Source organism: Notolabrus celidotus, chromosome 14, assembly GCF_009762535.1.
Source record: "Notolabrus celidotus isolate fNotCel1 chromosome 14, fNotCel1.pri, whole genome shotgun sequence".
Taxonomy (NCBI): Eukaryota; Metazoa; Chordata; class Actinopteri; order Labriformes; family Labridae; genus Notolabrus; species Notolabrus celidotus.
Genome location: NC_048285.1, coordinates 22,195,723 through 22,211,212, shown reverse-complemented (window position 1 = coordinate 22,211,212; position 15,490 = coordinate 22,195,723). Strand labels below are relative to the sequence as shown.

Sequence of the window (15,490 nt, the reverse complement as noted above, 5' to 3'; positions counted from 1 at the left end):
TTCCTAAAGACTGAGCTACTGCCACCCCGAGAATTTGTTTTGGTCGCAGGCCAGCATTATAGCCTGTGTATCTGGGGCGGTGAGACAGCTACATACACCTCAAAGTGGAGGAGGTTGCAACATAAACTATTTCAACGTAAGCCGTCAAAGTCTCCTGAGTCTTCTGTGTCCAGTGTCCAGTTTATTGATGAATTCCACCACAGTTAGCATTCCTGGCTTATTCTGAGACACTAAGCTTTAAAATACTCGTAGAATATTGCTTAAATTAAGTTTTCCATTCTAATCTTAAGATCACAGTTTTCTAAATATTACGTCTCATTATAAGAAATCTAAACAAGCAAATTTCACTTGTTCTATTTGCTGATTTTTTTATTTTTTTTTTGTAATTATTTCAAGGTAGAAATACCTTGAAATTATTTTTGGAGGGGCATTTTTCCAGTATAAAGTAAAGTGAGCACAAACACTGAAAACTGTGGTCGACACCCCTAGACAGTAGGTGGCGGTAATGCGCCTGAATGCTGAGTGCAGTCCACCACGAGGCGGAATAAAGAAGAGGACAAACCGGCGGAGGGATACACATTTATGCATCGCACGTCAAAACCAGGCAATTCTGCAACATCGGGACACTGTCTCCACAGATTACTTGAATTGCATATATCTTATCAAAGTTTAAGTTACACTTCACTGTTGAAGTTAAGAAAGTAACACCTGGGTAAAGTTAATAGAACATCTTCCGTTCGGCGTTTTATCATCTTTGTGGAGATCAACGATGGTGAGTACTGAACGCTACCTTCAGCCGTTGCTAGTGTTAGCTCTCTTTATCTCTCACCGGGTCGAAGTGACAGCCACAAGTGATCATTGTTGCACCTTAGGCAGATCATTTACTTGATCATCTCCATGTGAGTTAGGTATAGGGTTCTTATGCTCTTACTAGCTTGAAAACCAAAAATGGCAGAGGGAGCAAGTGATGTTGCATAAATCACAGACGTTAATCTGGCAGTTGGTCAGAATTTGGGTCAGTTATTTCCTTCCTCGGAAGAGTAAACCGTTATGTTAGCATATGGCTAGCTGCTGTAATTATATATTAGCTTTTCGGTGCTAGTGTTTGTAAATACGGTTGTTTAATTCCATGCTTTTGCAATTTTCTGTGTTTTATTGGTTTTGGAGTCGAGAGTGGGTGTGGTAGTGAAGGGGCTTGCTGCGTAAAGTAGACCGTTCAGAATCTTTGAAAGCCATCTCGTTAATCTTATAACGGTTACATGGAAAATGAGGTTTACTGAGATGCAAGTTACCATTTTTACTTATGACTTCTCGCTGCATTAGGGGTTGTACCTCTTTGCAGGGAGCCCAGCAGGATGTTTTGATTATAGTATGACATGCGCAACAAGCGAATAATGGTCCTCGCCATCCACAGTGATTACATAAGAACAGAGCTCATCGTTTGCAACAATTGTGCGCTCTGAAGGTGGTTTATATCCACGTTTCGGACTGTGTTCTCGCAGCTTCACGGTGACAGCATGTCTTCCGTTTTCGTATTGCGCCATAACGTTGTTGCACCGCATTCTGCCCCCCCCCCCCCTCCTCCTGCCCCCTCCCTCTCTTCAGTCCATGGTTGGTGCAGTAGCTGCTGTAAGGACCCGCAGTGCCTCCAAAATGAGAACCAAGTATTTTAGAGAAGCTCAGCCCATCATGCTCCTCTGTGTCGTCATATATCATTCACGCTGTATTGTAAAAGAACAGACCCATGGTCCGTGATAGATCCAGGCATCTGCTAAGTAAGGGAACTTGGATCCTACAATATCATTTACAGTCACGTGCTCGCCATGCAGAATTCCATCTTTACTCCATATCAGGACATTTGGTGTGACTTCTCGTTAAGTGATGCATTTTTTAAAGACAGCTACACTGTCAGGCTGAGTGCTATTCACAGCAGTCTTATAAATCCTCTCACATTCATCTGTGCTGTGCTCTGATCCACACACTGCTTGCTTCAGCACCACTGAATTGGTCGGCAGTGAACAGAATGGATACTCTGCAGTCAGCCTTGCTCTTCATTTTACCCCCCACTCCACACACACACACACACACACACACACAGACACCACCACCACCACCAACCAACATGGTGACTCATTGAAATTGACTTGAAAAACACATGGCATTACCACCACCTCGAGCTACAGAAATCTGAGCTTTTATAAAGACAGGGAGATGTTTGAAAATGTATTGTTCATCTGTAGTAAAGCAGCATGAAATACACTAGATTGTTGCAGCTTTATAAGATGCATTAATTTCAGCTTTTACTCTAATAAACAATACATGTGCTTTTTTAATGTGTATAGTATACTCAGTTTATCTTCACCTAACTGATATCAGTATGTCATTCAAGTTCTTGTTATAGCTGATTGCAAGCAGTGTAATCTTAGAGTCACTTGTAGACATTATGAGAGAGTGCACACACACATAAAGTGGCAATCAACAGTTTCCACAGAGGTTAATCTGGAATAACAAACTGTCACATCTGTTCATGAAAAGAGACGCAAAGAGGTGGTTAGTCGCGGTGCTACTCAGTGTGCTACATTGGCGACCCTGTTCATGTCTCACTAATTATAGCAGGCGTATGTATTTCAGGCTGTAGAGTATTTATACCCGTCCCTCATCACACTTTCTCAGTCTGAAGTGGGCATGTTGACTGACTTAGACAGGCCCAGTGAGACCTTAAGAGGATGGCAGCATTACGTCTCAGCTGAAGTTTAGAATGAATTGAGTAACTCAGAAATTACTTTAAGTCACGAGTAAGTAGGAATGTAACACTACAGTAAGGCCACGGTTCAATACACCTCGGTTTTACTATCACAGTTTTCAGTTCGGTGTTTTTAACGTATTCCATTCTTCAGTATTTTTGGCTTATATTACAGGATAAGAAAGGGTTCAAGGAGAATAAAGGTTCTTTTTTAAATTCCAAAACAATTTCTTTATTCTACAAGTGTCCCTCGTGTTTTCTTCTTTTGCTATTTGACAGAGTATTTTTCTTCTTCTGCTATGTTAGGTGGTTCACAAGTAGCTTTGAGGCGCTTCAGCCACCATTGAGCTATGGTACTGTATTACAACCAGGCGCCGGTAAAACCACAGACTGTATAAATAATGGATCAGTGACATCACACATCTGTTTTATGGAGCGTTGTTTTGAAGCCGATCGTTGGCGGGAGCCATATTGGATATGCTGAAGTCAACCTAACTTCTATCAAGCTAGTGTGAGGTAAAGAGGCGGGATTTGAGCCTCTTTGCCAACAGCTACAGTGTTGCCCCCGTCGTAAAGTGTGTGCTGATCGAGAAATGAGCTATCCAGACTACACTCGCTTTTTGTACCAGGCTGTAAACGTGTTTATTTCTGCTGTAAAGATCGGCTTTTTTGAAAATGTAAGAATGTGGTTCCCGGTACTTCTGGAGCCAGCCTCAAGCGGACACTTGACAAGCGGCTATTTTTAGCAAGTAGTTTTCAGGCCCTACAGCCACTATCGGGCGGGAGTACTGTATTACAGCCAGGTGCCGGTAAAACCACAGGGAATACATATATATATAATGAGATAATAGTGGCATTAACTCTCGATGATTGTATAATTAGTGACTATTTGAACACTTGAAAATCACGACAGGTTGCCTGCAGAGTTGACACTATTTACAGCACACTGAGCGAGGAGAGATTTTGTACTTATTGATCACAGGCAGTAATCTTCTGTGGATAAAACAAATCAGTAAAAATGTAAAAAGAATTGAGCAGCCTGCCAAGCTATGGTCTATGTATGGGAAACAGTACTGTTGCAGCTGCAGGTGATGTGCTCGCCATGGTGTCACCTGTGGAGCGTTGCCATCATAGACTGTATAAATAGCGTTGCCACTTGCACACCCGATGTGGGAGGTTACGCCTAATGGGAAACATTTTTTTATCATCACACTGTAGTGGTATTATATATTTTTTGGAGCATGATCATTTTTAATTTCCTTGCCGTGTAATATTCACATGAACGATGACCACCTTTACTCCTTTTACAACCTCCACAATTTAAAAATTACATCCATGATTTTCTGTCATTCTTGGCGTTTGTAGATGGGTGTCACTTTGTGCAAATTTAAATAAAACTCCAGTAATTCATAGTTTAATGATTTATTATGTCATCTACCAAATTTAACACCATGTTTAAATGCTCTTTTGTAAATGAATCAATAACATTGGTACACAGAAACAAGTAATTGATTACACATCAATACATGGAGGAGTAAGTTCATAGTGAGCAGGTGATTTTAGCACATTTGAAACCCAACAGGGTGAGCAGGACCCCAGGCAAAGTAGAGGAGTTTCGTCTATAACCACAAGTCTTAACAAAATCAATAATTTTACATGATTTTGTTATTTGAGAGTGGCTTTGTTTTTTCTGTTGAAGTTGGTCCAGTTTGAGCTAAGGCCGTAGTAACGCTTTACTTTAAAGCCTTCTTGAATGAGCTGGCGTAGCTGTTATTGCTCATGTTAAACTGAACTTTTCCACTGATGGTGAACAAGACTGCATAAACCAGCTCCTGTACCTGAATGAGTTTCTCTGCCTTGTCACTTTCAGAAGCTTTGACATTTTCCTGTCCTTTAATCTGTTCTTAAGTAGCACCATATCCCACACAGTGTTCTTTTAAGTGTTTACCTCGGTCCTCTTCAGTTTTGTGGATATCTCCGTCATCATAGCCTCCTGTGTTTGTGTCTTTATGTTCTCCTCCCTTTCTCCTTTTTTTTTTGTCTTTTTCTTTTTTCCCCACCGTTCACAAACCGATATCAAATTAACCAGAAGTCTCTCAGCGGATTGATTTTATGACAGTTAGTCCGCTGGTGTCTGTGTTAAGAATCTTATCTGTGGCATTGGTGTGTTATTGAGAAATAGCACACAGCAGTTTGATATATTTATAATAATAAAAAAACGTAACAAGAGACAATAATTGCAACTGAGATTAAAGACTCTGTGTTTAATAAATGTCTTATTCTTTTCACAGGCTGATCAGCTGACTGAGGAGCAGATTGCAGGTGAGTGCACCTTGTTTGTCTGTTTGTTTAGGTTCAGTAGCTCCGTTACTCAGCAGACTTAAGAAATGAAGTAGTCAGGGATATATGTGAGGTGTTGGTTGAGGTCTGGTCCTTGCCCTGCTATGGATTAGGGCCTTATCCTACTAGCCAGTTGATGACCTTCACATGACTCGTCTTGGTGAATATCCCATCCCTGTGATGAGAAAACACAATTATTTAAGGGGGTTTGAATACAAACAGGCTTAAACTTTGTTGAGATCCCGTGACATCAGACCAGAGTCACATGAGTGAGTTCTTTGTAGATGAAAATTAAGGGGCCTGGATCAACAAGAATCTGCATGGTGTACTAACTTTGTTTATTTTTTAACTGCGCAGAGTTCAAGGAGGCATTCTCGCTGTTCGACAAAGATGGTGATGGCACGATCACCACCAAGGAGCTCGGGACTGTGATGCGCTCTCTGGGACAGAACCCCACTGAGGCCGAGCTGCAGGACATGATCAATGAGGTGGATGCTGATGGTAAGGATGGAGGGCTACTGATATAAACCTATGATTACTGCATTATTTTTTCAGGTCTGTCTAATGTTAAATGGTCCCCCTTTTAGAAGAAGGTTTTTAGGATATCAGGTTTGGTTTTTAATATAGATGTGTGTTTTAAAGTTCTGCAGCAACCAGTGTTAAGTCCTGTGTACCAAGTCAGTTGAGTGTTTTGGTTGAAAACAGACATAGTCACTTCATTGGTGTATTCCCTGTCATCAAACAGTGTCAGTGGGATGCTGCTAAGTGCAGTTTCTACTACTAACATCTGTAGTTAGTGTCTGGATGAAGACGAAGACAAAGAAAGTGGTTGTTGTGTTCTTGTCCTTGAAGGTTATTGCACTTCACCAACAGTATGGCAAGGAGCATTTCCATCTAGAATCTGACCCCAGATATCCCTTAATATCCCCATTTCTAAACACTGTACCTTTTAATTAGTAGCGGGGAAATAAGCATACTTTTTCTAACCTTTGCGTGTCCGTGTGGCCGTGTAGGTAACGGAACCATTGACTTCCCTGAGTTTCTGACCATGATGGCCAGGAAGATGAAAGATACAGACAGTGAGGAGGAGATCCGAGAAGCCTTCAGAGTCTTTGACAAGGTACTACCACAGGGCTAAGAAGACTCAGGAAATGTCATATTTATTTTAGGAGCTACACAGCAACTGCAGTTTATAATGTGTAATAACAACAAAGGGATCATTTTCTCCTATAATAAAAGTAGCATCACTCAGTAAACTGTTCACAGAGCCGTGTGTACAGCCGTCTCATCCTCAGGACGTCAGGCTTGTAAATGTAAAACATGTTCAGACTCTGTAACATAAGAAATGCTTGCATGTTACTGATCTGGCATACTTCCTTTGCTCCACTTTTTGAATTGTGAAAGGATTTTGCTGTATAGAGTTCAGCACTAAGTACATGTAAGGCTAAAAGAAGTGCACTTCATCATTGGAATTCTCTGGTGTTACAATCATTCTTCTGTTTCGCCTGCAGGACGGTAACGGCTACATCAGTGCAGCAGAGCTACGGCACGTCATGACCAATTTAGGCGAGAAGCTCACTGATGAAGAGGTGGACGAAATGATCCGCGAGGCCGACATCGATGGTGACGGCCAAGTCAACTACGAGGGTGAGGGGTTCTTTTCGGGCTTCATAGAACAACATGATTATTTTAGTTTGTTAATGGTGCAATGGAAAATGATGCAACATTAAGTCTAACCCTGAAACTGCTTGTTTTTCTCTTTGCTATTCAACTTAAAAAAACTGCATTTTTGTTAAATAATGTAAAAACTTAGAGCAAGCAGTACATTTCTTGTTACAGCTCTTAGACATAACTGAAGAGTAGTTTCAGCTGTGATGTAACCTTTATGAAAGACTCACACATTTAAGCAGGTTGTTGTTACTTAACAGCTGAAAACATTTTAGTCTCTGCTTCTGTCATCTAACCCAAATGAAAGATGACTTCTGGCATGCAGCTGTGGGAGATTGCATAATCCAGTAAAATTGGTTTTAAAATACAAACCAGAAAATCATGAGCATCTACTCCTCTGAATCAGGCTGCAAACTGTCTGTAGGTAGATTATTGTGTTCATAACTTTGTTTAGATTGATCTCAGAGAATAAACAGAACAATAAGAGAATACCTGTCATAAATCTGACAGGTTGCATAGATTTTTAGGGCTGTGACATATAACACACGCAAGAAACATCATTACAAAGTACTTTAAAGCACTCAGTTATGTTTTTTATATTTGGGCGTTTGTGTTTTATTCTGGTTTATTTGCTAGCATGACATTAATCTTAGGTTTTGGTTTGTAGTGTTTCAAAGCATTTAACAAACACCAAGAAGGAGTGATAATTAATATAATAACTTTCTTTATTTAGACTCAAAAATCATTGGGAGCAAAGCCCTCATTTATGACGTTGAGCATATAAAAGAACCAGGTGCAATCAGAGGTTAAAAGGTTTACAACTAAAGATCTGAAATCACATCAGAATGAGTGAAAGTACCAATGTAAGCTTGGTCAAAGGTTTACACTTTGTTGTGTGGTTTTTTTTCACAGAGTTTGTCCAGATGATGACCGCCAAATGAAGAGAACAATGAAGTTTCTCTCAGCGTTGCTTGTCCTCCTGAGATCAATGTCTTTAAGAACCAAAAAAAGGAACAATTATCAAACGATGAACCAAACCCCCCTTTTGACAAAAAAAGTCCCTTCTGTAAAACTTTCCAATTTGTGCTTCAGTACAGCCAACTACTTCTTAAGGTATCTGTTTACTCAACACCAACAGAATAATCCCTACAGAAGTTAATGGACCAAGCTTTTAAAGGGCCGAAGCCCCCCGTACTTCAGACCTAGATTCTGCTGAGTCACCCAGCTCCTGATAAATTTATAGGAAAGAGCAACACTGAAAAGGCAGCGGGATGGGAACCCATGCCACAGTTCTTACACAGAAGTTAGCTCATTTAAATCTTTCCAACATTCAACATAGAAAACTGGCTCACTTGCACCAGTGCTGAGTCTTTACATACTGAATTGAGTACTCTTCTTGCATGCACCCTTTCTGTGGCGGTCTCTTGTCACAACAAGGAGGCTCTGATCCTGTCAGAGGTAGTGGTCAGATTGTGTACACACTGGAGGTATATACATTACTATATAGCTATATATCTGTAAAATTTGTGTCACTATTGATTATTGCAAGAGCAAATAGTTGCGGTGTAGGGTGTTCATTGATGCTCGGTTGGAGTTGAGCATCGAAGAGTTTGGACAAGAACGACGGACTGAATATAGCTGATGGTTTTTCCCTCTCGAGGGTGTTAGGTTGTCTTGTTGGGGGGTGGGCTTTATGTTGCCCACAGCACTGAGTGGAGAAGGCAGTATGTTGTTTTGCTTCAGGGTGATGGTTATGCAAACACACTTGAGGACTGCAGTTGATACCTTTTTGTTCTTCAAACAGATATCCTGATGATACTATATTGATGTAATGCTTTATAAATGTGTTCTCAAAAATATTAATGTATTGATGACAAACTTTGGTCACAAAAATATATCTATATATAAGTGTGTCGTAAAGTTTGCATTGCCTATCGTTGTAGTAAATGACCTGTGACATGTTTTCTCTTTGGTTTTGAAATGTGCCATAATACTCTTGAACGCCTCAACCCTCCTGCAAGACTCGTAGTTCATTAGAAAATAATAAACCTACTAAATATAATATAAAAATACATGCAGTTGAACATATTTGCACTTTGGTATAAACCACGTGGCTATTTAAAGAAATGTTTTGTTCTAATAGAAGAAAAAGAAACCAAATGTCACTGTTGCTGCTGCTATGACAACTCATTTGTTCCACATTTGTCGTCCTTGTTAGTGTCTGATCTTCAACTTGTACTCCGGTGATTCAAACTTAAACCTGCTTGCTGTTTTACTGAACAGATAAATATACTGTATATTCACAGACACATACTTGTAGTGGAGGTGATGTGTTTAATTTGGACTATCAGAACGGGACTTTCAGTCTGGGGTGTAACAGGGGCATAGCAAAGAATTCAGCTTTGGATGTGAGATTGGTTTCAGATCAAGGTTTCTGAAAAGGTTGGGTAAATTGGAACAGTACGAAGTTTAAACACTGCTCTGTTGGTGCTTTAACTGGTTGTCATTGACTCAAATGAATGGAGGTAAATGGTACATGGACTGTTAACTTCTGGAAGTGTCTCAAATATGTAAAGATGTGATATATTTTCCATAAACCAATAAACTGACTGAGCTTTACTTCACCTGCTCTCATCGTCATTGGACTCTGAAGTGTCTTATTTGTTTTATTGGTATGTGCCTTTTAGAAATTCTACCCCTCCTTTTTCAAAGGATCCTTTCTACAGCCGTGTCCCGCTGCCAGATAGGAGCTCTTATCCAAGACCGTTTCAGATTGGGTTGGGGCAGGTCACCACAGCCCTTTACAGGAGAAACTATCCCCAGCCAGGCTATTTTTAGTGCCTCATTAGACTGCTTCAGGGGCCTGTGCTAATCCAGGTCAGCTGGGGTCCTGACCCCTTACCCTCAGGCTCTAAATGCAAACAAGGAGCACTTCCCTTCAAACTGAGGGAAAAGTTCTTGAGCCAGTGGGAAGAGGTTTTGTCCGGGGTAGATGTGATCAGTTGTGCCTCCGCATGCTAACCCTGTGGTACATGAGTAAATAAAGAAAGAAATGAAAGCAGCACACTCAGCAGGACAGTGACTGCAGGATCACAGGCATGGGGAGGTGTGATTATCCCTCTGTGTGGTTGTGTAACTGAGGGCTTGGAGAAGTTCACTGGTGTAGCTCCCACTGTGTTGTGCAATAATGCTCACAGAGAGCAGTGTGGATCATAGAGTGATTTGTGCTCCTTTATACTTCCAGCTTTCAGTATTTTCAACTCTATTTAGTAACTAATTGGCAGCTCTAGTTCTCTAATATTGAAATATAACTACAAAGTATGTTACATAAAACAAGTTTAACTTTCCAAAAATATACAGAGCCATTCAAATTAAGTAAAGGCAGCTATCTGCTTTACACCAACGTTTCAATCAGTCTTTACATTAAATAAAAGTTTTGTTTTTTGTTTGTTTGTAAAGAGCCCCAAATCTGGGTCACAGGTTTCCTCACTCGTCTGAAGCTATTGGGAGCACCTGCAATGTGAGGGAGACTATATACGGAGTTTTTGGTCTCCTGGTTCAGCTGGGTTTCTGCTCACCAGAAGGTCAACAACATCAGCTGGCTTTCTTTCCTCTGATTTGTAAAAAAAGTCTGAGCTTGCATTTTTTACATGACATTTCATACTGTTGATATTATTTAATTTGCCTCCTATCTGTGACTCATGTCTTGTTTTTGGTACATTCTTTGTTAGTCTAGATAGAACTAGCAGGTGTCTGTTGAGAAACCATACCTCCACTGACACCTTTCAGAAAACACCAGGGCCAATTTTACTTTAACTTTGTATTGAAGTGCAGTGATTTTGTTAGTTAACCAAAAACGCAACTTTTTTTCCTTCAGGTTTTCATTTAGGGGAAACTGAACACTCACAAAGACTCAACATTAAGGATACAGTTAAGTCTTATTTTAGTCTAGTGTTATTCCATCTTAATCTCCCGTGAGCAGAGCACTTTACTTTGGTGCTTGAACAACAGTTTGGTGGTGAAACCTCTGCACTTTTATTTTGTACAAATGTCATATGTAAGACTTTTTCTGATAGTTATATTTTTGACAGATTTTCAGTGCTGCTTTTGCTTAAAACAATAATATCAAAAACAGGTTAGAAGTTTTTATACTGACTCATTTATTCGTCTTACAAGCAGATTTTATGGCTGGAATCAGTCAAGGTCTTGTGAATTTCATTAACAATTGTGTAGTAGGAATACATTTAGATATATTTTTAAAGATGACCATGAATTTAGTCCCAAAAAAAAAACGGATGTCACTTGGAATGACCTGAAAGAAGCATTATATTTATCCAAACAATAATCAAGTAGAAGTAGCATTACTCTCAGGTTGAAAGAGTGCCTCAGAATTGTACTTGATTTGACCTGTCTATAGCAATAACAATAGTAGTCATGGGATATATAAATTATAAAATATATTTGAATAATATTGTTGTACCTTTAAATCTTTTTTTACCACGTCTTCAGGGCGTGAGGTTACTGACTCCTGCTTACCAAAAAAGACTGACATTTTATCCAATAAAAAAACAAGGCAGATATTAAACACAAGATTCATCGTGGTCCTAATGTAATGGCCTATTGGTTTATGATGAGACCCCACTTTTACAGCAGGCACTACAGGAAAGCTTCCATGGACAATATTGGATAGATAACCAGATCACTCATGACCATGTTAAAGTAAATCAAATGTATGCATCTCAGCTAACTTGTCTTAAAGTAGATGAACTTTTGATGCATGTTATTCACTCCTCCTCCTACTTTACTCCTTCAAAAGTATTTTACATCTAGAAAAGTAAAGTCAAATGTAACATAAATGTAAGATTAAAAGCTGAATGTGAGACAGGGAAACACGTGTTTTTTTAAATACAGAATCAAGTTTGAAAACTGAAAATTTGCTTTTAGAATACAAAGCACAGCTGGCCCATAAGTATAAGATGAAAGTTTTAAATTCTGGTGTCACTACCCAAATGCTGAATGCTTATTAAAATGGAACTGTATGTCGCTCACATAACTAAATCACATTGTTTTTACATAAGTGAAATGAAAGTTTGAATTGAGTAAGTATACCGTATTTCTTACAAATAATCTCTCTGTTTCATGCATTTTATTTAATTTTGTATTATTTTTTTTGTTTTTATATTTACCTATATAAGAGTCTGGGAGAAACTGGAGTTCTGGATTACTTTAATCAGTAAAATAACTCATCCTCCTACAAAAAGAGCACACTTATCTGCTATTAGCTGTCTGTCTGCCACTTATAGCAACATGATCAAGCCTTTTTTCACCCCTAGATGGCAGACTTGAAATGTTCAAATTTAAGTGCAATTTCAGAAACAACTGTACAGTATTTGACATGAACTTTTTGTTTTGTGAAAAACATTTGAAGAAGGAATGCATCACATTATATTTTGATACATGTTTTCTGACTTTTACAGAACACAGAATCCTGCAAGGTGATTTTTGAAAATGTTGCATGCTCAAGTTAAATCTTGAAACACAAGATTTGAAAAAGATCACATTGCAGGACTTTATCATGGACTTGGTATCACAAGTTCACAACCCTACCAATGTCTTGATGAGCTGATCTCCTCCAATTCCAAGACAAAACCTGAACCTGAGGGCCATGATGTAAAAAAAAAAATAAGGTCAAACAAGGGGGAATAAAAGATGATGGTGTTTTCTGTCTGTGCCAGCAAGGAACATCTCTGTTCTTGCTCTACTTCTGAGCAATACCTCACACTTAAATCTGAAAGTCAACAATAAATCAAGATGTATCCAACATATATTGTAAGAATCAGAAAACAGCAAAATATCAACAGCTACTGAAAGACAAAACATACATTCCCAACGTTTATTGACATTTCATGTTGCACACTTACATACACCAGCAGCAGGGTTTTCCTTCAGTCAATATTAACAGACATAAATAAGTCTTTGTTACAGCTGGAAATGGCTTTTATAGTTAAATAACAAACATTTAAGACATGTTAAAGACAGTATGGAATCACAAAGCTTTAGATTGTTACTCTGATGATGAGGCACTTGATTATTATCTCTTGATTGGTGGCGCTCTTTGATCAGTCTCTATGGCTTCTGGGGTTCAGCTTCAGCTGCTCTGGATGGAAGTCCAGCTCCAGTCCTGATCCTGCAAGGAGAACAAAAACAAGCAAGTTTTAATATTAAATTTGCCGCTCTCTCTATTCCATCCCCTCGACTTTATTATGGCATTACACCATTTTAAAACTGGAACTATGACATTAATCACGAACCTGTGCAATCTAAAACAGACTGTATGCAAATAAATGGTGTAATAGATTTTGGAAAGTCAACAGTCCACAACTATTTACACACAGTGAGAATTTATGTGTGACTTATAAAACATGCAGGAACCAATCACATCATTTCTTTCAAATGTCATCTGCCAAAGTAAGCAAAATGTATCAGCAGTGAGTTTACATGTAGTGCAAGCTTTTACTGAGGGGGTCCATTTGAATGCATGCATGCCTGCAGTCCCTCATAACTGTACCATGGCACTCTGCTCCATCTTCTGGGTGGCATTACGCAGCAGAGAATTCAGTAGACTCAGAGAGTGTTGATTCTCATCCAGTAACTGATGGACAGTTTCACTGAAACAAGACAAAAAACTCTGAATTCACAGCATGAATGTTTGATATATGACTTTGAATTATGCATACCATACAGTGATGCAAAATCTTTCAGAGCTTTATATTATCGTTCAACAGTTTGTAAGGAAATTATGATTTCTGCTTCTGCAACCTCCTCCACTTTCAGGTGCATGGGGCGCACTCTTGTGGAAAGTTTGGGATTTGCAGCAGCTTGCTTTTAAGAGCCTATGTATTGAGGAACCAACTGGAGTATCAACAGGAAAGCTAGGCTATACGCTACTGTACATGAGGCCATTTGAACCACATCATTTATCTAATTAAATATATCTCTTTATAGTACATAGTTGAGCACAATACAATGAGCTAAAATCGAAGCAATTGAGTTTCATAATCATAAATGACACTACCTTTGTTGACTTATTGCAATCAAAGTGTAGAATAACATGGACATAAGAGTTGATAACAGAGCTTTTCATCATCATAGCCAGGTTTGGGAAATCCCTTGAAGTTGTGGCCTCACCCCAGGTTCCTGCTTTCAATGAAAAACATTTGTTGACATTCTTTCTTTTTTACAGTTAATAAAGACCTAATATGCTACCAAATTTGCTATAATTTGATGACTTGACAGTAAACTTCATAAGAATGATGATAAAGTGATGAGTATAATGTATCCAGACTTCAACACAGGTGCACACAGGTTAAACATTGTGACTTGTCCGCAACACGTAGTCATTCATTGTACTTCCCTTTAACCTTTGACCCTTCTACAAACACTGTATGTGATGTTAGTAACATTGAATCTTTGCTTTAATGGTCACAATGCAGACTAGAATACATTGACAGAAACATGTTTCACTCCTGCTTTTACTGGTTACATATGGTGCATTCAGATGCAGTCGGAAATAGAAGTTGTTATAATAATAATTTACAAGCATGTTCAGTAAAAATCATGGGATCTCTCTCTCTCTGGGGCTTTTCAGCCATGAGAGGAAGGCTGGGGCCAGTGTGATCATTGATAGATATTAGTAATAAATTATATTATAGTATATATTAAGATACATTAAAGAGGATGTTGGATAAAAAATGTAAAAACCAAAGAAACAAACAAACAATATGTATCTGTTCTTGATTTAAACCTCCTTTTAAATCTCACTTTCACAGTTTGATGAGGTGTTTCTGACAAAACGTGAGCAGTATCTACAACTCTTGAGTAGTAAATTGGGTTTAAACTGTTTAAATGAGCAAAGCTTTATCAGGCACTGAGACATCCACACACCTTAACTAGTGGTAAAAATGTCCTCTTTCAGAGGAAACAAAACTTTTTATGCTCTCACGTGTTTTTTTTTTTGGGGGGTGCCTCATCGACCCCAACTAACTTTAGACAAGACAAAGAGATCAGCTCATCAAGTCCATTGCCTTTGGATTTGTCCTCACTTTTTGACAGGGATTTTGAAGAGCAGTCATTTTTTAGACCCATGGCATTTTTTGTTGCAACAGTTTTTTTCAGTCAGACGGCCAAAGCCAAAATGTCTTCTCTATTTTTGAGAACTGGAGCAAACGCCACATAGTTTTATAGCTGAGCCAAAGCAGAAATCAGAGGAGATTTCCACAGAATTGATCATGCACCGTCGGTGGTCTTCCACCACATTTTACAACTTTCTGCAGCCCAGTGTTCACTTTCTTATTTTATACCTTTTTCCTGATTCTTACTGTATATATTGGATACATGTTGATTTATTTTTAACTTTCAGATTTAGGTGTGGGGTATTGCTCAGAAGTGGAGCAAGAACAGAGATGTTTCTTGCTGGCACAGACAGAAAACACATCATCTTTTATTCTCCCTTGTTTGACCTTATTTTTCTTTTTTAAATCATGGCCCTCAGATTCAGCCTTTGTCTTGGAATTGGAGATCAGCTCATCAAGTCCATTGTCTTTTGATTTGTCCTCACCTTTTGTCAGGATTTACACGTTTTTGAAGAGCAGTCATTATGAGGCCTTATATCTGTCCACTTTCTCCCCTTTCTAAGTCTGGGTTAACCCCGAGACTCTTATATAGGTATACTATATATAT

At 38.9% G+C, this 15,490-nt stretch overlaps 1 protein-coding gene across 1 annotated transcript; it reads left to right on the top strand.

The window, feature by feature from the left end:
* The first annotated feature begins 548 nt into the window (after nucleotides 1–548).
* LOC117825140 (calmodulin-1) lies at nucleotides 549–9,370 on the top strand. The gene is made up of 6 exons (XM_034700811.1): nucleotides 549–772; nucleotides 5,035–5,065; nucleotides 5,441–5,584; nucleotides 6,097–6,203; nucleotides 6,595–6,730; nucleotides 7,664–9,370. Exons 1-6 carry the CDS (start codon nucleotides 770–772, stop codon nucleotides 7,690–7,692), a joined length of 450 nt encoding a protein of 149 aa, XP_034556702.1. The 5' UTR covers nucleotides 549–769; the 3' UTR covers nucleotides 7,693–9,370.
* The last annotated feature ends 6,120 nt before the right edge of the window (nucleotides 9,371–15,490 follow it).